The sequence below is a fragment of the Lactuca saligna genome, chromosome 9, assembly GCF_052625555.1.
Source record: "Lactuca saligna cultivar CGN05327 chromosome 9, ASM5262555v1, whole genome shotgun sequence".
In the NCBI taxonomy this organism is placed as follows: domain Eukaryota; kingdom Viridiplantae; phylum Streptophyta; class Magnoliopsida; order Asterales; family Asteraceae; genus Lactuca; species Lactuca saligna.
The window spans coordinates 37,187,913-37,213,957 of NC_136425.1; the positions used below are offsets into that span (position 1 = coordinate 37,187,913).

Below are 26,045 nucleotides of genomic sequence, written 5' to 3' on the forward strand. Positions count from 1 at the left end.
TCTTTCTAATATTTATTTTAAATGCTTATTTTTATTATTAATTAATTAAATCATAATAATTAAGCAAATAAGCATATAATTCACATAATTCCTCTTTATTACTTCAAAATGAGTTACAAAGGTTGACTTAGACTATTACAACTTTATTAATGCTTTTAGCCCAGAAACACGGGCGTTACAATTCTCTCCCCCTTAGGATGATTCTATCCCCGGAATCACACATCAGCAAACAAATACAGATAGCGACTCATCATGTCACTCCCCGTTTCCCAGGTGAGATTTGGCCCATTCGTATGTTTCCATTGCAAATTTTTAGTCTTACGGTCAACGATTGTCTCTGGTTCTTCGATTAGCCTCTTGCTTTCATCCAGTCTTAACTAAGATATTGTAATTATGTCGGGAACATCTCCCATGAACTTCCTTAAATAACACACATGGAAAGTGTTATGAATACCATCGAGTTCTTCTTGTAGTTCTAGCTTGTAAGCTTGATTCCCAATCCTCTGAAGAACTTTAAATGGTCCAATAAACCTTGGACTCAACTTTCCTCTTTTACCAAATCTTATAAGTCCCTTCCACGGCGAGACTTTAAGCAAAACCGAATCACCAACTTCGAATGTATCGGTTTTCTTTTCTTGTCAGCATAGCTCTTTTGACGATCCTAAGCTGCTAACATCCTTTCCCTAATCATTTTCAACTTTTCAGCAGTCTGATGGACAATCTCAGGTCCCATAAACTGCTTTTCTCCAGCTTCAAGCCAACAAGACGGCGTACGACACTTCTGTCCATACAAAGCGTGATAAGGTGCCATCTTTATGCTCGAGTGGAAACTATTGTTGTAGGAAAACTCTACTAAAGGTAAATGTTCATCCCAGTTACCTTGGAATTCCAGGGTACATGCTCTCAGCATATCTTCAAGTGTTTGTATTGTTCTTTCGCTCTGACCATCAGTTTGTGGATGGTAAGCTGTACTTAAACACAAATTGGTACCCATTTCCTCTTGTAGACTTTTCCAAAATCATGACGTGAAACGACTATCACGATCTGATACAATTGTTAGAGGAACACCGTGAAGTCTCATAATTTCCTTCATGTAAGCATTCACAAGCTTATCCATAGACCATTTTTCATTGGCTGCTATGAAGTGTGCACTCTTGGTGAAACGATCCACAACCACCCAAATCATGTCGTGACTGTTCTTTGTTCTGGGTAGTTTAGTCACAAAATCCATGGTGATGTCTTCCCATTTACCCATGGGTACAAGTAAAGGTTCTAAACTCCCATATGGTTTCTGATGTTGTGCCTTGACTCTTGCACATGTCACACACTCGGCCACATACTTAGCAACATCGAGCTTCATCGTTGGCCACCAGTAATAGGGTTTTAAATCCCTATACATTTTCGTACTGCCGGGATGAATCGAGTACATGGTCTTGTGAGCTTCTTCCATCAGAACATCTCTTACTCCTCCCGACTTAGGTACCCAAATCCTATCTTGGAATACCTTCAACTCTTGGTTGTTTGTACTGAATACTAATGTTTTGCCCAGACGTTCTTCTTTTCGGTCATTCTTCTCTAAAGCTTCTTCCTGAGCTTTCTTTATACTCTCCACAATTGTTGAGACAACCTCAATTCTCAACGCTCTTAGCCTTTTCTTTTCAAGGTTGACTTTCTGACTGAGAGCATAAGCAACAACATTTGCTTTACCAGGGTGATAAAGTATCTCACAGTCGTAGTCCTTGAGTAATTCCAACCAGCGTTGTTGCCTCATATTCAATTCCTTCTTATTAAAGAGATACTGGAGACTCTTATGATCAGTGAAAAGTTTGCACTTCGTACCATAGAGGTAATGTCTCCATATTTTTAGAGCGAAAACTACCGCTGCCAACTCAAAATCATGAGTAGGGTAGTTATTTTCATGCTCCTTCAGTTGTCTTGATGCATATGCTATCACTTTATCTCGCTGGGTCAGAACACAACCTAACCCAACTCCAGATGCATCACTATAGATTGTGAAGTCTTCAACTCCTTCGGGTAAAGAAAGAATTGGTGCTTCACATAATTTCTTCTTCAACTTCTCAAAGGCTTCCTTATGCTTTTCACTCCAAGTATAAGTAGCTCCTTTGTGGGTCAAGGCTGTCAATGGAGTCGCGATTGAAGAAAAGCCTTAGATAAATCAGCGATAATATCCAACTAATTCTAGAAAGCTTCAAATATTCATAGGACCTTCAATCGTAACCTTCGAGTTACATAATAAACCTTTATTGAGGACTCCTTCTTCTTCTTGGAATAAGTACTTTCCTTCATGTTCTAATGTGATACACTCACAGTTCAACATGTATTATTTCTAACTACCAACTTCTTTAACAATGAGTGTGATACTTCTATTGATCGCTTTGATCATCTTTCATTTCAATTTTCTGGCTTAAGTCAAATGTTACATTGAACTTGGTTCTCTGAACCACATAATAAACTCATCATGGTCGGACTCAATTTGATATGACCTCTAAGGTTTGAATAACAATCATCTTCTTAGTCATTACCGAAATGATGGTAATGACAGACTAGAACAAGACATAATCAAATAATAGCTTCTTGGTAACCTTGTGACTTTCCCTGATCCAAGTGCGAGTCCTGTGCTTCCAATAGTATAGATCTCTACTACTATTCACACCTACTCATACTCGTCCCAAGTACTGTCTTACAGTCCCCAAGTCCTAAAATCACAAAACAATTTAACACATACGAATGTGTCCAATTAATCATAAAAGTTTCCTAGACTCTAATAGGACTTCTTCACGCGTATCTTCAATGATCAACTCTACTTCAACTTGGTTGGTGATGGAAATTCCAGATGATTGGGACAACTTCAAAAATTACACCAGCCATTCTATTCATCAGATGACAAAACCAAGATTTATTTTATTTCCTTGAAACGCTTACACAAAGGTTCAAGTTTACCCTATACTATGCCTCTCATAGGCTAAACTACTTGTTACTATTCACATTACTACTTCGTAACTTGATCTTCGGGTATCAAGTCTGGACTTCTACTTCCTAGTGTTATTAATCGCTTCATCAAGGATATCCCGAAATTCCTTTGGCGTTGATGGTGCACTTGGCCTTGTTACTTCATTGTTCTTCGGACAATTCTTAGAAATATGGCCTTCTTCTTTACATCCGTATCACACCTGCTTGGGAATCGTACACTTATTGGCGTAATGCCCTATTTCTCCACACTTAAAGCACTTCACCTCCCCGTCACAATTCCTAGAGTGTTTATTTTTGCACTTCCCGTATCATTTTCCTTTATCTCTTCTTTTGCCAAACTTTGAGGATATGTTGCTCTTGTTGGGCCTTAAAGACCCCTCAAATTTCCTCTTCTTGCCAACTTCAACTTTGTTGGCAGTTGTGTTATTGATCATTTCCTCAATAGACTTAGCAACCCTACTAGTTGCCTCAAGAACAGATGCCTGACGTACTGGCATAATAAGTTCATCCTTACTTTGTTGAAGTAAACGTTTTTTTTTCTTCCATCTGTTCACCTAACATCGAACATACCATTGCTTGCACTCCAGTCATCGTGATTGGCTCAGGCTGTGGATTATCACTTCCGAACCCACTTCGAGTACTCGCCATTTCGATCTATACACCAATCGTAGGTGAATTTAGATCTTCATTTTCGTTAGATGTTAAGTCTTCAAAATGTTTATATGTTAGTTCCAATATCGTAGTTGATAGTTAGTTTTGTTTACTTCTTTTTATAGTTTATTTTAGCATATTTCATTCATAATTTAGATAATTTCCATGCATATTTTCCTTTTTGTTATTTTATGACTATTTCGGGTACTCTCGAATCTTGTGAGCATAATTGCAGGTTTTCGGGTCTAGCGGAGCGGGAGTGTTCGGGACGTATGGGAGGCGATGAGATTTGGTAGACAAAAATGATGTTGGGCTTGATTGGTAGTGGAGATGATGCATAGAGTGGTCTTGATGATTATTTGAAGACTTGGAGAGAAATAAACTTTAAATTTGCAAGATGCGGGGGAATATTCAAGCGTACGTAAATTATTAATCGGGCGAGTTCACGAGCTTTGGAGGACTTAGAGTGGTCAAATTGGGCTTAAAATGAAGAAAAACTTGAAGAAAATGGGCTAGGAGGTGATTGGATTCGACATGGGCCAAGTGGGCTAAGCTATGGAGGCCCAAAACCTCAAAGATGCTACATCCAGGGACCACCCGCGCAACCCACCCGCGCAAGAGCACGCGGGTCGCGCAACCTCCTGCAGGGGCAGTTTCGGAAATTCTTCTTTTGAGCTATTTGAGGAAGGTTGGTGCCCCTCTTTTGCATACTCTTGGACATCTGATTTTTGAAGATTCTCTCTGGAGTTTTGAAGACTTTTGAAGGCCAAGAACCCTTGAAGAACATCATATTTTTACCTCTTGATTCTTGCTTAATGTTTGGTACAAATTTCTCTAACTTTGTTTCTTTGGGTTTAGCCATGCTTGGTTAAGCTAATCTTGGTTGACTTTTGGTTAATCCTTTGAACTTTTGTTGAATGTTGAAGAATCCATGAACATGTTCTTGAATCTTTATGGGAATGTTTTGTGTTTTAACATCTTATCATTACTTGTATGTTTTAGTTCATGAGTTTAAATGTGTTTGTGGTGATTAGTTGGCTAATTTCTTGATTAAGTAAAGGATCCTCAAATTAGCAAGCAACAAATGATTTTTGTGTTGTTTTTGCTTCACACAATCATAAAAACATTTTCTCCAACATGGTGGTGAAAGCATTTGACCCCTCTTGGATTTGGTGACTTTTTGGTTCTTAATGCTAGTTGACTTTCACTAATTACATGCTATTTGGAATTAGTGACTTTGACTAAGGAAATTGTTATGAGCTTCTCTAGCCATTTCAACAATTAAGAAAAGTCTAGGTAATCTCAAGCTCCTTGGATTACTATAGCCAAATTGAGGATTTAAAACAAGTATTGCACCATTGAATTCTAATGATATGTTCATCAAAAGTCAAAGTGAGAAAACTTTAAGTCAACCATCTTTCCCTTATTGATTTTACATCAAATTCTTATTTTTGTTGCAATTGTCTATTTAAATCATAGTTAATTCTAGTTTGTTTCAAGTATTTCAAAACATCAAAACCCCCCATTTTTAATTTATTGTCATATTCCAAGTATTTTACAAAGAGATTTTTCATAGAGTTATCAAATTGAACCAATCTCCGTGGATTCGATCCCTTTACCACTATACACTATTTTAGTGTGTAATATTTAGGGTTATTATTTGTGTTGGCCGCGACAACCACCAAATTTTTGGCGCCGTTGCCGGGGATTGGTTTTGATTTAATCAGTTTGTTTCTGTATGCCTACATCTCATTGTGCAGGTACTCTAATTTAAAACCCGGAAATTAAAAAAAAAAGTATGATTTGGAAATGAACACTCCTTGCACTGAAGACCAACTTTATGAGCTAGCTCAGTTAGTTATGATGATTGAAAGTGACCAAAGTGTGCAGTCCACACCTCTTCTTTGCGATTTTTGTGCCCAAAATGGACATCATTCCGACACATGTCCATATTTACAAGGAGAATGGGAAGAAGTGCAAGATAAGGGAAGCTACTACCGGTCAAACCAATGGAGTTATGATAAGCCTCAACATGATCAATGGTGGGACAACAACCAAAATTGGGAAAATAACCATTACCAAAATCCATACCAAACATGGGGAAATAACCAATACCAACCAACTCCATTGTTCCTAGAACCATATCCTTACCCTCCTCAACAAACTGAAACACCAAGCATGTCCTTAGAGGACATTGTGAAAAGCATTGCCACTTCTACCCAAATTTTCCAAGAAACAACTCAAGATAGCCTCAAAATCTTAGAGCAACAAATAACACAAATTGCTCAATCATTGAGTATAGTGGAAGCTCAACACAAATTACCATCTGAAGAGAGCCCATGTCATAACGCATGTTGCATTCCTTTGAAAGATGAGAAAACTTTTGATGGCTCAAGAGTGTTATATGAAGAAGAGGAAGAAGAAGTAGAAGTGGAAGAAGTTGTCAAAGAGGAAGAAGAAATTGAGAATGTTGTCAATGAAACTATAAACGAAGTAATAAGGGTTAACGAAAGAGAGATTGAGCCACCCACTACCAATGAGAAACTAACTCTAGTGGTAGAACAACCACAAGATCCGGAAACGATAAATCTGCCGGACCCTTCATAGGATACCTATCCCGAGAAAGAAGACGCCCAACCGGTCACCTACTCAACCACCATGTCAAAGAGGGAAGAGTTGGTCACCTTACTAAACAAGTACAAGAAAGAATATGGTTGGATGATTGCTATTATCAAAGGTCTGAGTCCGGTATGGTTCTCCCGTAAAAAGAAAGTCAAATACAAGAAAAGAGTCCCAATGGAGGTGCGGAAATTAAAAAATGTCGACACGGGGAAAATTTACAAGGTTAATGGACATCAATTGAAGCCATTCAATGAATGTTTTGATTCAAATGTCCAAGATATTGTCCATTTGGATGCCCCAAAGTGTTAAAGTGAAGTTTGGAGGCGTCTCGCCAAAGACGTTAAAGAAGGGCATTTTTGGAAAGCATTGTGTTTTCGTGTTTTTAACTTGAATAAATGAGTTTGGAAGATATTTTTGGGATTCAAAAGAGTTGTTTTTGAAGAAATCAAGAGTTTCTAGGTGTTTGAGGCCTTCCAAAGCAAGAACGGGTGAAAAACGAAGAAAAATGAAGCAAAAATGAAGATCAAGATCAGGGGTTTGCACGACCCGCGTGCTTCTGCGCGGGTGGGTTGCGCGGCCAGGTGTGATGAAGCGACATTGGCCCAAGACTTAACTACAAGGTCTGCGCGACCCGCGTGCTACACTGCGCAACCCACGCACTGTGCTGGGCAATTTGGGCTATTTTTGGCTATTATTTGACCAGGTGTTGACCAAAGGTTTTAATGAGTTGACCTTTTGACTTTTCTTGACCAACATTGACCAAAATTGACCCTTGTTGACCCATAGAGTAAAATGTTCAGCTGCCCTTCTTCTTCATTTAATCATCTTGACCTCCCACTCCATTCCTCTCATATAACCTTCCAGCACCCACCTCGCCGGAAAATTCAAGATTGTCGGAGTTCTATTGGTCGTAATTTCACGAAACCACCGCCACAGACATCTCCCGTCATCCAATCCTCCGATTTAGGTCATTTTTGCCCTTACCTTAAGCATTGAGGACAATGCTTGTTCTTAAGCTTGGGGTGGGGCATTTCATTTTCCTTTTATTTTTTCATGCATTTTTAATTAGGTTGCATAACATTTTAGTTTTAAGCTAATTTTCATTCATTTTTTTTAATTCCAAAAAGATTTTATTTTCTTCTTTTTCACCTTTTATATTTTTGCATAACATTTAGCTTAGGGCATTAACATTCATGCATTTTTGTTGTCTGTTTATTCTCATCTCCTTGGATGCCATGGAACAGGTTCATAGTTATTGTATCATTATTGGTCCAGGATCTTGTTGTTATCTCACCCATCGAACTGAGGCCACTAGCTGCAGTTTAGGATGTCATACTTGGGATCAGATGTTGGTAGCTTAAAGGGGTAAGTGATCATGGCCAGGTAGTTTTCATGAAGAATTATGCATACAATACTAATGACTGTAGGATATACTATAGCAATGGATGTCTTAGCCTTGCGGTCACTACCACTGAGAGGATCACACTTGATCATGTTTGAACCGTTAGGATGAAGCACTAGTGCTTGTCCCCGAGTAGAATCCATATCCGGTCTCTTTACATCACCATATCTTTTTGCGATTTTCTTAGGATTTTAGAGAAGTCTTTTAGTCCGCATGTGGACATTTTCATTACTTTTGAAAAAAAAAATTCAAATGTTTGAAGAGGAGCTTACATTATATCTTTATGCTCCACACATGGTCATTTTCTCGCTTAGACCATTCGGATTATATTACTACCCTTTCGGTTCCACTTACACATTTTAGGAACCAAATTTTGAGTCAAAGGGTTGTTATTACATTACTTCAAGTATGGTAAAAAAAAGAAAACAAAAAAAAAACAAAAAAGAAAAAGAAAAAGAAAAAAAAGGGGCAGGCAAATTCCCAGCAGCAGAAATCTGAGAAAGGTGACCAGTTCAATTATTGAACTAAATTTTCTAACATTTTGGTCACCCGGCGTTTGATATTCATTTATTTAGGTATGTTTTATTGTATATAGATCGAGTTGTTTTTCGCAAATTGGTGATGTTAGGGAGACTGTCGATTCAGATACTACGGGAGGTTTGGACCAACACCAAGTGAATCGCTTCCTACAACGGTGCCCGAGCGATTAAACCTAGTTACACATGAGAGAAACCGGCAAATGTGAGATCAGAATGTACACTTAAAGAAGAGCTCCATCCGAGCCCATCCAGCTGCTTTCTCCCTACTACAGATATTCTTCATTGTATGCATGTTCCATTGAGGCTGCGACTGCTCATCCCTCCTTACTCACCTAAAGGAGTTGTCCTGGTTGTGGTTTATGGTTCCATTGTCATCGGATGAAAAATTCGTGAGGTAATAGCAAGATCAATCCTGACCATGTTGACTAACGGGGATCAGGTTCTACGGTTCTATCAATTCTTTTTATTTTCTTAGGATAGTTCATCCCGAGTTCATTTTAGTCTTGTCTTACTTGAGGACAAGTAAGGTTTAAGCTTGGGGTGATTTGATAGTTAGTTTTGTTTACTTCTTTTTATAGTTTATTTTAGCATATTTCATTCATAATTTAGATAATTTCCATGCATATTTTCCTTTTTGTTATTTTATGACTATTTCGGGTACTCTCGAATCTTGTGAGCATAATTGCAGGTTTTCGGGTCTAGCGGAGCGGGAGTGTTCGGGACGTATGGGAGGCGATGAGATTTGGTAGACAAAAATGATGTTGGGCTTGATGGGTAGTGGAGATGATGCATAGAGTGGTCTTGATGATTATTTGAAGACTTGGAGAGAAATAAACTTTAAATTTGCAAGATGCGGGGGAATATTCAAGCGTACGTAAATTATTAACCGGGCGAGTTCACGAGCTTTGGAGGACTTAGAGAGGTCAAATTGGGCTTAAAATGAAGAAAAACTTGAAGAAAATGGGCTATGAGGTGATTGGATTCGACCTGGGCCAAGTGGGCGAAGCTATGGAGGCCCAAAACCTCAAAGATGCTACATCCAGGGACCACCCGCGCAACCCACCCGCGCAAGAGCACGCGGGTCGCGCAACCTCCTGTAGGGGCAGTTTCGGAAATTATTCTTTTGAGCTATTTGAGGAAGGTTGGTGCCCCTCTTTTGCATACTCTTGGACATCCGATTTTTGAAGATTCTCTCTGGAGTTTTGAAGGCCAAGAACCCTTGAAGAAGATCATATTTTTACCTCTTGATTCTTGCTTAATGTTTGGTACAAATTTCTCTAACTTTGTTTCTTTGGGTTTAGCCATGCTTGGCTAAGCTAATCTTGGTTGACTTTTGGTTAATCCTTTGAACTTTTGTTGAATGTTGAAGAATCCATGAACATGTTCTTGAATCTTTATGGGAATGTTTTGTGTTTTAACATCTTATCATTACTTGTATGTTTTAGTTCATGAGTTTAAATGTGTTTGTGGTGATTAGTTGGCTAATTTCTTGATTAAGTAAAGGATCCTCAAATTAGCAAGCAACAAATGATTTTTGTGTTGTTTTTGCTTCACACAATCATAAAAACATTTCCTCCAACATGGTGGTGAAAGCATTTGACCCCTCTTGGATTTGGTGACTTTTTGGTTCTTAATGCTAGTTGACTTTCACTAATTACATGCTATTTGGAATTAGTGACTTTGACTAAGGAAATTGTTATGAGCTTCTCTAGCCATTTCAACAATTAAGAAAAGTCTAGGAAATCTCAAGCTCCTTGGATTACTATAGCCAAATTGAGGATTTAAAACAAGTATTGCACCATTGAATTCTAATGATATGTTCATCAAAAGTCAAAGTGAGAAAACTTTAAGTTAACCATCTTTCCCTTATTGATTTTACATCAAATTCTTATTTTTGTTGCAATTGTCTATTTAAATCATAGTTAATTCTAGTTTGTTTCAAGTATTTCAAAACATCAAAACCCCCACTTTTAATTTATTGTCATATTTCAAGTATTTTACAAAGAGATTTTTCATAGAGTTATCAAATTGAACCAATCTCCGTGGATTCGATCCCTTTACCACTATACACTATTTTAGTGTGTAATATTTAGGGTTATTATTTGTGTTGGCCTCGACAACCACCAGTAGTCATACGTTTAGAATTCTACACACATAAGGTTTCCAGATCCGGTCGGCAACAGACCATAGATCCGAACAATAATATCATGTATAGCAAACACATAACATTTAGCACATAAAAGCATTTTAGGCATCTTTCCTAAAATATAGTAGTGCTCACACCTCACAATCATCGCTTAGCATTCTAAGTTTAAGTCTAGAAATCCTACAAATTTCTAGTTCGCTTAAACTAATGCTCTGATACCAACTGTGACATCCCCAATTTCACGGCCATAAAAGACCGGTTTTGTTTATACTTTATTTCAAAATCAGAGTAACCTTTTAATAAAAGAATTGCGGAATTTGTCCCAAAACAATAATATGATAAAGATTTATCAAAAGCATTTCCTTATAAATGTATTTCATTAAAAGACTCGGGATGTCATGTTTGATACAGTACATAAGTATAAACAATACATTATAAGCCTTACAACAGTTATTTACAACTAATGGCCTATAATCCAAAAGTCCCTCATCATCATCATAATTATGCTCTGAGTCCACTACCTGTAATACATAAAACTGAGTGGGTCAGGTTTGGGAGCCTGGTGAGCATATAGGGTTTTCAACCCAAAAATAATAATAAATTTATTAATTTCATCGATCAACAATAAATTTATTAATTTCATTAAACCAACAATAATCCTGATTACCCATTCCCGTTATCCTCACTTTACGTCCCTAAACACCTATACACGGGCCCTAGTCTAAGGATTTGATCATCGAGATGGACACTACTGCTAAGGGGGTTCCTCAACAATAAATGTCCTAAAGGCAACCATGAGGGGGATGGAGTACATCGGTGAACACATCGTTCACAACACCTATAGGTTGCGAGCCTGCCAGCGTTCTATTGGACTGTCTAGAAGAGTCCGTGGTCGTCATCCATACTCCGCTAGATGACTGGAACAACAACAGCATCGAGGCCTCTCATAATTTTAACACACATCAACTATTTTCTCTACCCATGTTCTACCCAACATATTTGTAGATAAAATACATATACAATTTATAACTTGTATAAAACATTGTATTCAACAATCATCTCAAATAAACAATCAATATAATTACACATAACACGTATTTTATAGAAAATACTTCATATCTATGTGTAAGATGAAAGTGACTATACACTCACTTGATTTGATGATAATCGGACAGCAATTCGTTCCTTAAAATGATCGTTTCTGATAAAACCGAGAATTTTATTGAGAACCCGGGCTCTGCGAGAGTTGGAGCTTCAAAATCGAAAAGATAAAATTTTCCGGGTTTTTGGGCACTTCGGGGCGTATTCCGGGCTTTAAAAATGAGACCCGGGCTTCGGGGGAAGTCAAAATAGTCAAAATATAAGTTTAGGGGTGAAAAATGTCAAATTTTCAAAAGTAGTCGGGAGATCTCGCAGCCCCCCTATTTATAGGGTGCGAGGCCGAGGTCTTCGTGGCCGAGGATGCTCTACGTAGCAGCTGCGAGGCTCGGTCACGAAGGGAGGATGTGGCTCGGACGCGAGAGGGACAAATGGTTGGTGCGAGGCGAGACATGGAGGCGGGGTGTAGGAGGCGCGTCGGAAGATGCGAAGGCGAGACGTGGCTGCTTCGGATTCTTCCATGGAGGCGACACACGCTTGATCTCGGCTGGACCTCCCTTCGTTCGTATTACAATCTGACACGCGTCATGCATGCGAGGCTCGTACGTGGCCAAATCCGAGCCATGCATGCGAAATTCCTCGGATTTTGCACCTAAAACTTCTAAAATTCATAACTTTCGCATACGAGCTCCGTTTTTGACGTTCTTTATATGCACGCGTATCTAAAATCATGCTCTACAACTTTCGTTTCGACTTCGTCGGCTAATTTTGACTTTAATTTTAATATTATTATTTTTAACAGACCGGGATAGGAAAATCCGTTAAAAATTCATAACTTCTTCATCCGATGTTCGTTTTCATTAGTCTTTTTACCGTTGTACTACTATTGACGAGACCTTCGATTCTCGTTTAGGTTGTGTCGGCTAAATTTTGCTCGATCTTAAATTCGAGTATTTAGCTGTCTACTTCTAAGCTAAAACTTAGAAAAATCATAACTTCCTCATACGAAGTCAGATTTGGGCGTTCTTTTTATCGAACTTCTCAGTTTAACGAATACTACGACTTTAGTTTATATTGTTAAGGCTAAAAAGCACTTTATCGCAATATTCACTTTTTACGCTTCCCGGTGCCGTGCCGGTTTTGTCGCGAAACTTCGACAGGTCATAACTTCTTCGTTATAACTCGGATTTCGACGTTATTTATATCTCCGGAATCCTTGTTTCGGCCACTACAACTTTCTTAAAAGATATCGGCTTTTTCTAAAATTTATTTTAAATGCTTATTTTTATTATTAATTAATTAAATCATAATAATTACGCAAATAAGCATATAATTCACATAATATTCACATAATTCCTCTTTATTACTTCAAAATGAGTTACAAAGGTTGACCTAGACTATTACAACTTTATTAATGCTTTTAGCCCAGAAACACGGGGGTTACAATTCTCTCCCCCTTAGGATGATTCCGTCCCCGGAATCACACATCAGCAAACAAATACGGATAGCGACTCATCATGTCACTCCCCGTTTCCCAGGTGAGATTTGGCCCATTCGTATGTTTCCATTGCACAAGCACTAAATCGACCATCTTGTGTCGCAAATTTTTAGTCTTACGGTCAACGATTGCCTCTGGTTCTTCGATTAACCTCTTGCTTTCCTCCAGTCTTAACTAAGATATTGTAATTATGTCGGGAACATCTCCCGTGAACTTCCTTAAATAACACACATGGAAAGTGTTATGAATACCATCGAGTTCTTCTTGTAGTTCTAGCTTGTAAGCTTGATTCCCAATCCTCTGAAGAACTTTAAATGGTCCAATAAACCTTGGACTCAACTTTCCTATTTTACCAAATCTTATAAGTCCCTTCCACGGCGAGACTTTAAGCAAAACCGAATCACCAACTTCGAATGTATCGGTTTTCTTTTCTTGTCAGCATAGCTCTTTTGACGATCCTAAGCTGCTAACATCCTTTCCCTAATCATTTTCAACTTTTCAGCAGTCTGATGGACAATCTCAGGTCCCATAAACTGCTTTTCTCCAGCTTCAAGCCAACAAGAAGGCGTACGACACTTCTGTCCATACAAAGCGTGATAAGGTGCCATCTTTATGCTCGAGTGGAAACTATTGTTGTAGGAAAACTCTACTAAAGGTAAATGTTCATCCCAGTTACCTTGGAATTCCAGGGTACATGCTCTCAGCATATCTTCAAGTGTTTGTATTGTTCTTTCGCTCTGACCATCAGTTTGTGGATGGTAAGCTGTACTTAAACACAAATTGGTACCCATTTCCTCTTGTAGACTTTTCCAAAATCATGACGTGAAATGACTATCACGATCTGATACAATTGTTAGAGGAACACCGTGAAGTCTCACAATTTCCTTCACGTAAGCATTCACAAGCTTATCCATAGACCATTTTTCATTGGCTGCTATGGTGAAACGATCCACAACCACCCAAATCATGTCGTGACTGCTCTTTGTTCTGGGTAGTTTAGTCACAAAATCCATGGTGATGTCTTCCTATTTACCCATGGGTACAAGTAAAGGTTCTAAACTCCCATATGGTTTCTGATGTTGTGCCTTGACTCTTGCACATGTCACACACTCAGCCACATACTTAGCAACATCGAGCTTCACTTTTTACGCTTCCCGATGCCGTGCCTGTTTTGTCGCGAAACTTCGACAAGTCATAACTTCTTCGTTATAACTCGGATTTCGACGTTATTTATATCTCCAAAATCCTTGTTTCAGCCACTACAACTTTCTTAAAAGATATCGGCTTTTTCTAATATTTATTTTAAATGCTTATTTTTATTATTAATTAATTAAATTATAATAATTAAGCAAATAAGCATATAATTCACATAATATTCACATAATTCCTCTTTATTACTTCAAAATGAGTTACAAAGGCTGACCTAGATTATTACAACTTTATTAATGCTTTTAGCCCAGAAACATGAACGTTACAATAATCACATAACATAAACATATAAACATTTCGGGCCCCGCCCGACATCAGACCAAAATTCAGAAACAGACAAACATTCCTCAGGCATTGCTCGACATCGGACCATAATAAAGAAACATACAATACAAACACATGCAAGAATCACAAATACATGAAGCATACAAATATTCCTCGGGCACCACCCGACTCATATCGAAATTCGGAAACATATAAACCTACATCGGGAACTGCGCGACATCGGACCTTAGTCTGGAACATACTAACCAACATACATATATTGGCCGACATTAGTGCCTTTGACCCATTCATACAAGAAGAAACTCACCTCGCATTACTGAAGTCCCGCGACTAAATCTATGGTTGCTGGTTGACCGATCCCCGAACTGTCAATCATAAAAACAAAACCCAATTAACCATTTGGGTTTCAATGCATAACCATAAATCCACACTTAGGGTAAAAGGACCATTTTAGCCTTAACCTAGCTTGTTCCAAGACCAAGGTTCAACTCATACTCTGAAGGCCCAAAAGTCAAATAATGATCTAAGGCCCAACATATGGCCCAATTTCCCAGATTGGGCCCAAACAATTCATATGGGCCTTACCTTAAAGTCCATCCAAATTTCCTAGTCCATATACTTGTTATTAGATGGCCCATCAAGAATCCAAACATGTAAGTCCTACAGGAAAGCCCAACTCAAAACCCAACACAATTAGGGTTTACACATAAAATGACGATTAGGGTTAATTAAAATCACTTAACCCATTATGGACTTAATCCATTAAGTCCATCATTCTACTAGGTCAATCATACATTGTGGTCGGGCGTAATTCATAATTCAATTCCCATGTTCCAAAATGCGGGTCCCGATAACCCAAAACTAACATATCCAAAATTAAGGTTTTCTAAACCCTAATTAGGGTCTCCAACCCAATCGCATGCCAATTAGTCCACTGGTTAAGTTTTTAGGTTTATTAATGTTAATTAAGTCGGACACCACTCACTACCACCTCGAGTAGTGGTGGTCAACGGCGGATCACGGAGGCAGCCACCACCTCATGGTAGTGGTTATGATTCTAAACCAAAACATGTTCAAGCATCTAAACTAGAAATCCAATAACACAATGCACACCGCCACCCAACATGGCGGCTGGTGGTAGCAGAAGGCGGCAGCCACCACCTCATGGTGGTGGTAGTGGTGGGTTTCTTCAGATTTTCCAGCCATACAAATATATTATACAACATATTATCCAAAATGAAACACACACACACACACAATATAACACACATACTGCCACCCTTGTGGCAGTAGGCAGTGGTTGGAGTCGATAGCCACCACCTCATGGCGGTGGTGATGGCTCTCTTGATTCCCGATCATGCAACACACACCAGTACACATACGTCCTTGCAAAAGATATGAGCATAACCACCCACCTGGTGGTGTACGACGAACAACAGCGACACGAACGGCGACAACATGAACGTCATCGGCGGCAACCACCACGGTTGGCCGCCATGGTGTTTCTTCACAATTTCTGCTCAAGTCAAATGCACCCACGCATACACTAAAATGAAAGCACGATCGCAACCACCCTTTTTCTGACAGTAAGAAATTTCTGGAGGCAACATCGTTATGACGAACGCATTGGACGACGTCAATGATCGTGAGCTGCGGCGTAGCAACAGGAGAAATGGGGAAGGAAATGAGCAGAAGCCACAACGAACACAGTAGCATCCGCGAACCTCGACGCTCCGATCATCTACGTTGGGTACACGACTCTTCATCTTCACCGACAATGAGACGGGGACTATGGGTGTTCTGGTGCACCTTCGGTGGTTTTCGGCTTTAACAATCAAGACGGCAGAAGCCGAAAATCATAGAAATGAGGGTGGCGGCCGGAGGTGGATGGAGGTATAAGGATGGTGGCGGCTGATGTTGAAGTAGGGTTAGGGTTACAAGAATGACGTGTTATAAACCCCATCCACATTTAAGCCTTTAGCCTTAATTACACTTTCAGCCCTTTCTCACAAAACCTTCTCAACTTTAGTCCTATATTTACCAAACATACCATGACTTCTGAAATCCTTTTCAAATTAAATCCATAATTTACCAAACAACCCTAAATCTTCAAAATTCTTTACAAGCTAGTCTGAAAATTACACTCTTAACCCCCAAAGTCCAAAATATATCATTTAACCCACAAAACCAACGCCTTGCTAAATTATTCTGAATTTAGGGTTACTATTCATTTATTAATTTTATCTATTTATTTATTTAATAAACAGAATGTTAGAATTCGCCCCCACTTAAATTAGATTTCGTCCTCGAAATCATTCTTTACCATTCCCAGCAATCCCACAACCTCATCAACAAGACCATAACCTCAAGCATACCACAGCCTTCCTAAGGCAATCGAAATCAATCTACAGATGAACAAATTCCTTTCAACATGATCACATTTTACTCAATCTAAAATCTGAAGTCTCTAGATGGTCTGACTCCCTGACAGACGCCCATACTTAACCAAAATTGAATCCATCCCATAAATTTCCCAACTGACTACTCAGCTTTTGATATTGGGGATTTCTGTTCGAAACAGAATCACTGATCGACTATCCCTACAGATCATTTATACTTGACTGTAGGCTCAAATAATCCTTCAAGTAGAAGACTCTTCCCTGCAATGGTTAGACTCATACGAGAGCTATGTAACAGGGTCAAATCAATTACTCTGAGATTATTTAATCTAACTGCAAGTGACTTGGCACTTTCGATCAACAAGCTACTTCACACACGAATCCCCAAATCACTACTACTGTCTGAAGCATCATACTACCTCCTATATGCTTTCCAAAGGAAACTGAGATCTGGAATACTGAATTCTTGTCCGGTTGTTGAGCCAAGAGTGACCTCACAGTTGCCTCATGCGACTTCCAAAGAGGACTTCGACTATCGAAATCTGCCTTCACCATATTGCCACTCATGGCTCCATTATTCCTTCTGATCTTCCTGATCATGATGATCCGACTAATTGGCACCATATAATCTAATACGAAAAGTGAAGGCTACCAGAACCATTGTAGTCTTACATCACGTCTGGTCTCCAATGACCTACCATTTCCCGAATTCGATCACACTATGGCCTACCCACACTTGTGTGGCTGACTCGCCTTGGCCTAAATCATCTGAAGGAATACATGATTGAATTGAAAATCTATCACCTTCTCACTGTCGAATAAGGACCGGTGAATGCTATGGGCCACCCCGCAGTCTTACAACACTCCCATACTAACTGACTACTAGAGAATGCTACGGGCCACCCATGAAATCTTACTATACCACTATACCAACGTCTAAATAATGAATTCTACGGGCCACCCCCGCAGTCTTACAACGTTTCCAATCTATCTACCAACTAGTGAATGCTACGAGCCACACTGCAGTCTTACAACCCTTCTACACTACCTGCTAACTAGTGAATTCTACGGGCCACACCGCAATTTTACAACACTTCTACACTACCTGCTAACTAGGGCTACGGGTCACCCCACAGTCTTGCCACATTCCCCACGCTATCTGGCCCCTGGTGAATGCTACGGCTATCATGCAGTCTTACAACACCTTCCACGCTAACTCAACCACGGAGAGATACACACACATACATACTGTCACCGACTACCCTCCGATAAACCTTCTTCATCTCTTTCACTGAGTTACAGATCGAGAAAACAAGAAACATAAAACACACACACACATATAGTTGATGAGAGGGAAAGAGGATACCTACAAATCGTCGGTGGTTTTGGGCGATTGTCAGGGTGTAAATCGGTGGTGCGTTAATGATGATTGGAAAAGTGAGAGCATGAGAAGGAGAAAGGAGTAGGTGTGTTTTCCAAAGAAAGAAGAATGAGGAGGAGCATCAATGAGGAATTGAAGAGGAAAGCCTACGACGGCTAGGGTTTTGGGTGGTTGTTGGAGTGCAGATTCGTCTCCGACCTCCTCTACCTCCAAGAATATAAGGTTTCACGAATATCATCACCAATGCCAGTTAGGATTTCAAACCGCCTGAAGCCTTCGATCTCTTTCTTCACCCATACGTTGCCATCGATCTCCATCAGCTAGGGTTTTGAGATAGATGATTTTTAAAATATGTTTAGATTGATTTCTGATAGATATGTGGATCGATCTCGACCTCCATCATTACCTGTATGGTGTCATCAGAGATAGAGATGGTGATAGAAGGTGGTAGCAGGTTGTATAAGGTGGATATGGTGGTTTGGTTAAGTAATGTAGGTTTATGAAAGAGTTGATAACAATGGAGAAGGGAAGTGGCGTAAGGGGATTTAAGGGTGATATAAAGAGGGTGATGATGGTTTCCGGCAATACTTGTGGTTGAATGCAGTGTTGATGTTGTATGCGGCAATGTTGGTTAAACTGATAAAGAATATGGTGTCTATGGGAGGGGTGGGGATATTTGTTTTATTTGTTTTATTTATTTTTTAATTTAAACTGATAAAGAAATTTAAAAAAATAAGAAATTATTAAGAGTAAAATAGTTATTTCATGTTCATAGGGACAATACCTTCAAGAAAAAACAAATCCAGTGACGGTCCGAGTTAATTTTTGAAAATAGGAACGAAACGTTCGTTTTGACACATACACGAGAGACGAATGATATAATTGTAATGCCTATAGATTCGGGCTAATCAATTTAGAAATAATATAGGTCGAAAATGAAATTTTGAGAAAATATTATTTAGACTAAATAATCTTAACCAATTTGTAGAGTACGTCTCATGGGTTTCGTACATGTAAAGAACGTTGAAATCCGAGTTATAATGAAGAAGTTATGATCCGTCCAAGTTTTACGACAAAACCAACACGACACCGGGAGACGTAAATAGTGAATTTACGATGAATGAATTTTTAGCCTTATAAATATAAACAAAAGTTGGAGTATACGTTAAACCGAGAACATACAAAAAAAGAACGTCCCTAGCACGAGGTGTAAGCCCCGGAGTGCTCGACGGCTCAGAGAAGAAGAGCTTTTCGGCTCAGGAACGCTGCTCCAAGCAAAGCCCGGTTTTCTATAAAATCAGCTGTAAGTGAGCTACACCTACACTATTTTTAATATAGCTTTTATTCAATTATAGTAACGTTATTAGGAACTTATAATAAGTATTTGGGCTATTATTATGAGTTATATAAGTATTGTTTAACGCCTATATAATAGTAATAATAACTAAACTTTTAATTAGTCTCGGCGAATAATAGACTAAACTCTAATGGTAATAATAGTAGGTTTCGTCAAAGGAAATTATTTTTTTAAGAAACGAAGCGTTGTCTGAGTTCGGAATCACCACCTTACCAAGTGAGTGCCTGGTCCCTTTCATCTTACACATAGGTATGAAGTATTTAATATAAATTATGTGCTATGTGTGCATATTGTTTAAATACTTGTTGTCTATGCTGGGTGGAATATTTTTTGTTTTAAATGAGTTAAACTGTATATGTATTTTATATTTACAAAATGTGTTTGGTAAAACATGGATAGATGCAATAGTTATTGTGTGACCAAATAAAATAATGAGAGGCCTTGATATAGATGTTATTGGTGATCCAGTCATCTAGCGGAGTATAGATGACGACCATGAACTATTCTAGACAGTCCAATGGAACGCTAGCAGGCTCGCAACCTGTAGGTGTTTTTTTTTTGAACTGTGTGCTCACCAGCAGTACTCAATCCCCCACATGTTTGCCTTATTTGACATGAATTGCTAAGGAACCCCCGAAGCATGTGTTGTCACACTGATGAAAGTCCTTAGATTAGGTTCCTTGTGTTAGATGTTTTAGGGATGTAAAGTGAGGATAACGGGAACGGGTAATCGGGTTTATTTGGTATGATAAAGTTAATAAACTTATTTATTGTGGGTTGAAAACCCTATGTACTCACGGGGTTTCCCAACCTAACCCACTCAGTTTATTTATATCACATGTGTTGATATGAAGTCACATTACACTGAAAGATTAAGAAAAATATAAATCATTAGTGATAATGAATGTAAGTTCTGTTTATGCTTATGTTTCTGTATTAACGATGACATCCAAAATGTTTTAAAATGAATAAAAATACTTTTCTTCGGAAGTGCTTTGATAACGTATTTATCATGTTTTACTGGGAACAAATTCTGTAATATTTTTATTAAAAGAGGTACTCTGATTTTTATAGAATATAAACAAAATCGGTCTTTTCTGGCCGTGAAAATGTGGATATCATAGTAATTTACCAAAAACTAAATAACGAAAGTTCTAAACTTACGTCAAAATGTTGACTGCCTTGAATAACAAAGCACAGATAGAAAAAATCACATAAAAATGCTATATTATAAGTTAACGAATAAATATTGTTAAAAAAAAAGCATATTATAAATACTACATGAATGAACACAAAAATTTAGAAAATTAAAAGTTTCGAAATGATATACCACAAAGTTAAAAGTAGAATTAAGAATAAAAAAATACAACGACCCGTAGAATTAGGACTAAAAAAAGGTTAAATTGTCAAATAAAATCACGACGTTGCAAATCGATATATAGTAAAACTTAAAAAAAAAAAAAAAACAAATTACTGAAATCGTTCTTATGGTTTGTTAAAAATTATGAGTTTGGTCACTAACTTTTTTTCGCACTCGAACCGTCTTTAACATATTATTTTGTTGTGTTTTTAGTCCCTGTAAAAACAAAAAGACTATATTACCATTTTATTTTCTTTTTCAGTTTTTATTATTATCTATTGATTATAAAAAAAGTATATACATAGGTCCCACCTTCAACCCGTACCCCACCCATCTCACCTCTCCTCTCTCACATTATCTCTCATTTTCATCTTAGTTGAAGAAACTGGTGCTCAGCTCACCATCGCCAAAGCCACCATAAACACCTCCAGAACCCATTGAAAACTCATGGATCGTTATTTACTCCTCTTATGTCGCTTCTCCCGTCTTGCCATTTCTCTCTGCTTCATCTCTCTCGCCGAAAATTACCACCACCGCCATCGTCGGTTTTGTAAAGGGTTGCATGTCGATTTTTCTATACTCCGTCAGCCTCCTCTTTATTTCCCTCTACTCCATTGATTTTTCTCTACGTCGCTGCTTCTCTCTCTACCTTCATCAACTTCGTCTTCTCTGGAGGTGGATCTGCCTGAATGAAATAGATTTGAAGACAGTGGGGAAGGAGACGTATTTAGAAACAAATCTAAAGACGTTGGAGTTGCTTCATGTCATCGGGTAGTTCACGTAGCAGTGACCTTCTGCTCAGCTTCAACCGTAGCATCTCCTTTACCGAAATCCCGACCACCATCATTTTTGCCAAAAACCTCCGACCACTACCATCATATTTGCGTTTTGGGCTTTGATTTCCAGGTCTGGTTTTGATTTCAGCTAGCTTCTGATTTCGAGATTTTATGATTTGACTTTGGTTAGGCTTTTGATTTCGGAATTTAAACTTGGTATGGTTATGATTTTTGTGTTCTGGTTTGATATATGAGATTTAATCTTGGGTGTGACTTGATGAATTGAAAATATGGTTTGTAGTGGAGATGGAATATATGGATAGTGGTGATGTTAGAATCGGCCAATGGTGGTTGTCGGTGGCCGGTGGTGGTTGTTGGTAATCGGTGGTGGTTGTGTTGTAAGTGAGAGTATGAATGGTTCATATATGTCTGTAAATCATCTAATTGATTTTCTTTAATTAATAAATAACAAACAAATAATAATAAAAACTAAAAAAGAAAATACAAAGGGCAATAAAGTCTTTTCATGTTGGGAAGGGACGAAAAACGCATCAAAATCAAACTATGATGACGGTCCGGGTGTAAAAAAAAGTTAGTGAACTTTTACCAAACCTTAGGGATAATTTCAGTAATTTGTCTTTTTTTTTTCACTACCATCCATATATACTATTTACTATTTATGGGGTGTTTGGTAGTGGTTTTTGAACTCTCAAAGTGTTTTTATGTACTATCTACTATTTATGGGGTGGATTTTTGAACTCTCAAAGTGTTTTTAAATAAAATTGTTTATTGACTTAAAATGAGTTTTTTAAAATATGTTTGGTAGCTTTTAAGTTTGCCAAAATTGACTTTATTAAGGAGAGAAAAAAAAAAGTAAGGAGAGAAAAGAAGAGAAAAGAAAGGAAAACATATTTGTCTTTTGTGCTTCCGAATCGGAGAGAAATGGAAGGAAAGTTAAACATTTTATTATTTTTTTCAAATCATCCCAAATCGGAAGGAAAGTTAGGAGGGAAAGTGATTATTTCATTTCCTTCCATTTACTTTCACTTCCTTCCTTTACACCCCGTTCCCAAGTTTATCAAAAGAAAAGAAAAAAAGAGAAAAAAAAAGTCATGAGAGAAAAGAAGAGAAAGGAAAGAAAAACAAAATTTTCTTTTGTGTTCCCGAGTTGGAAAGAAATGAAAGGAAAATTAATCATTTTCTTCTTTCCTTCCAAATCCTCCCTAATCGGAAGGAAAGATAGGAAGAAAAGTGATTCTTTTATTTCTCTCCATTTCCTTCCTTTAATGAAACTTGAGAATACCAATTTCTTTCATTTTCTTCTCATTTCCACCCGTTTCCTTTCCTTTCTCTCGTTAAATTGAAGTTGGGAACTGGAAACTGAGGAACATTAATCTATTTTACTTTTCTCTCATTTCCATCAATTTACTTTCTAAGTTGAACGAGAAGGGGTGTAACTTTTCAAAAATCCATAAACCAATCAACCAAACGTCCCCCTTAAATAGCCTCCCAGTCATCTATTGTCACTCGCGAGAAGACAATAAAACCCTCAAAACACAAAGCAAAAGAGATCCGAAAATGGGAGTGGAGAAGGAAGTAGTCCGACCTGGAAACGGTCCGAAGCCCTCCCCCGGCCAAAATGTCACCGTTCACTGTACTGGATTCGGTATACTCCGATCTCTCCATCTTCACCAACTGTAAAACCCTAATTCACGCTCACACAAACAATCTATCTGGTTGTCGATTTTGTATTTTTCATACTCGTTACGATCTTGTGAACTTTAACTATCGTTCGTTGGATCAGGAAAGCTGTAGATCTGTCTCGAAATTTTCTCTAGTTGTCGAGTATTGTATTTCTACGTTTGTCAATTTTAGGTTTTGAAAAAATCCGCGGTCGTTCTCAAATTATAACATAAATTACTACTAAATGTTTATGTTTATATGTTTAAACTGATGTAAAGGAGCTGCTCATATGCCTAATTTTATTTCGTTTACAAGTTTGTTTATGTACATTCTGGTTGATTCCGATTTCGTTGAATTTTCAATTTTTTAATGGTGGTTTTCAGGGAAAAACGGCGATCTTTCTCAGAAATTCTGGAGGTTAGAACTGTTTGTATCCATATTATTCTGTAATTGTTCTTGATTTAGTTGTGTTTAACGATTTGTTCTTGGTAATTTTAGCACAAAAGATCCAGGGCAGGAGCCATTCACCTTCAAAATTGGTCAAGGCCAAGTTATTAAAGGTAATTTAAGGCCGAAACTTAAATTCATAATCATCAAAAGTTCTTTTTGCTTCTAGTTTTGGGGTTATTTTAGGGATAAAACAAACACTTCAAAGTATATCTTCTTTTTGATATCATATAAAAGTTGTAATTCTTATAAATCTCACATAATCCACAAGTAATCTACACTTTTTATTTATGTATTGAATTGAATTGCTTTTTACATTTGCAGGTTGGGATGAAGGTGTTTTGGGAATGCAATTGGGAGAAGTTGCTAGGCTAAGGGTACCACATACACATTTCATATATTCTTTTTTTTTTTGTTGCAAAAATCACATTTTTGATTTATTAATTATTACAACAAAGAGAATAATTTGATCATTTTGATTTGATGATTTCAGTGTTCACCTGATTATGCTTATGGTGCTGGTGGATTTCCTGCATGGGGCATTCAGCCTAACTCAACTTTGGTTTTTGAGATTGAAGTTCTTCGTGCACAGTAAATTTCTTAATACTGTGTTCACTAGTAAAATTGTTACAACTTTGACTCAACAATGACTTTATCTTTGAGTTTTTATGGATTCTGTGTGTTGATTTGGGATCTTTTGTATTGTATCTGAAGGGTGAAAACTGAATGTAGGTTTTTAAAAGAATAAAAGTCACTATACTATCAATGGCTATTTCAATTGAGGAAGTTTGGGAATCATTTGAACATATCCAAAAGTATCATGAATTGTGGTTTTTTTTTTTTTTTTTTTTTTTTTTTTTTTTTTTTTTTTTGATATTTGCATGTGTTATGTTGTTATCCTTCAAAGTTAAATGCCATTTTCAAAAGTGATTATATGAATTGGAATTAAGTGTAGAGTACATGTTTGGTTTATTTTCTTTTTAACTTCTATAATTGTAATTTTGTGTCAAATGAAATGAAAATTAGAGAAGTGGTATTTGGATACACAAAGAGGCGATGGTCCAAATAGTTGATGTCATTAATCATTTATTTTTTCGTATTAACTTCTCTGTAAAGTTAAATGAAATATAATTTTGTAAAAAAAGGAATTAAGAATCTGAGCTTTTAATGGTCGTTTGATACATATTTTTTGGGAGAGCTTTTAGTTTTTAAGAAAAATTTTAACTTTTTTTTTTTTTTTTTTTTTTTTTTTTTTTTTGTGGTTAAGAACTTCCAAATTTGGTGGAAGTCGTAACTTTTGTTTGTATATGGGTATTAAGTGCGAGATTTGTGTAATATAAGAGTTTTATTTAAAAATAATTAATCTATTTTATTAAGTATTATATGTTTAATAATTTACAAAACTAAATTTGAAAAAAATATAAGTATTAGTGATGAATGAACCAAATTCTGCAAGGTTTCTGCAAATTATCGTGAATCAAAAAGGATTTATCGAAAATTATGTTTTTCAATTTAAAAAATAGATTTGAATTTAAATTGATTTTAATAAATTAATTGATATAGTATGGGAGAATTTATATAGACGTTTAAAAGTTTCCTTATTTTTTTTATTATATATTTAGATTAAATTTTTTTATAAATTAATAACAAAGCCAAAAAAAAAAACATAATTTGCCAAGTGGATTTAAATAAAATTGAAAAAAATAAAAAAAATATCATGTGACATATTGAATTAGATGATGACATGTGACATAAAAACCTAGTAAGATTTAAAAGAGTTTTTGAAACAAATAAATTTACATAAAATAGACATCTTTATAAAATATAAAATACAACTACAACTTTCTTAAAAACAATGTAGTGGTTAGAATTTTTTTTTTTATTAAACCTTATTTGAATTAACTTTTAGATATTAAGTTTTTTGTGTAGGATAAAAGTGAAAAGCTTGATAGCAAAAGATTTTTTTTCTTTGAAAGCTAAAATTTAGAAGTTTTTAGAAGTTGGTTGCCAAATAAACCTTTAGCTTAAACAAAAAAAATACCAAATCCGAATGCTATTTAAATATTTAACAAAAAAACTCTTATATTTTTTTTGCAAATTGAATTAATTACTGTTTTGAATATGTTTCTATTTTATAATTTTAAAAGATGTCATGTAATTTTATATATTTTAAATACTTCTAACTATCTTTAACCAAACAT

General features: G+C 37.0%; 1 protein-coding gene across 1 annotated transcript; it reads left to right on the forward strand.

The window, feature by feature from the left end:
- The first annotated feature begins 23,211 nt into the window (after window positions 1–23,211).
- On the forward strand, window positions 23,212–24,642 carry FKBP12 (FK506-binding protein 12). Its single transcript, XM_078974001.1, has 5 exons — window positions 23,212–23,380; window positions 23,781–23,814; window positions 23,896–23,957; window positions 24,169–24,221; window positions 24,338–24,642. Exons 1-5 carry the CDS (start codon window positions 23,293–23,295, stop codon window positions 24,437–24,439), a joined length of 339 nt encoding a protein of 112 aa, XP_078830127.1. The 5' UTR covers window positions 23,212–23,292; the 3' UTR covers window positions 24,440–24,642.
- The last annotated feature ends 1,403 nt before the right edge of the window (window positions 24,643–26,045 follow it).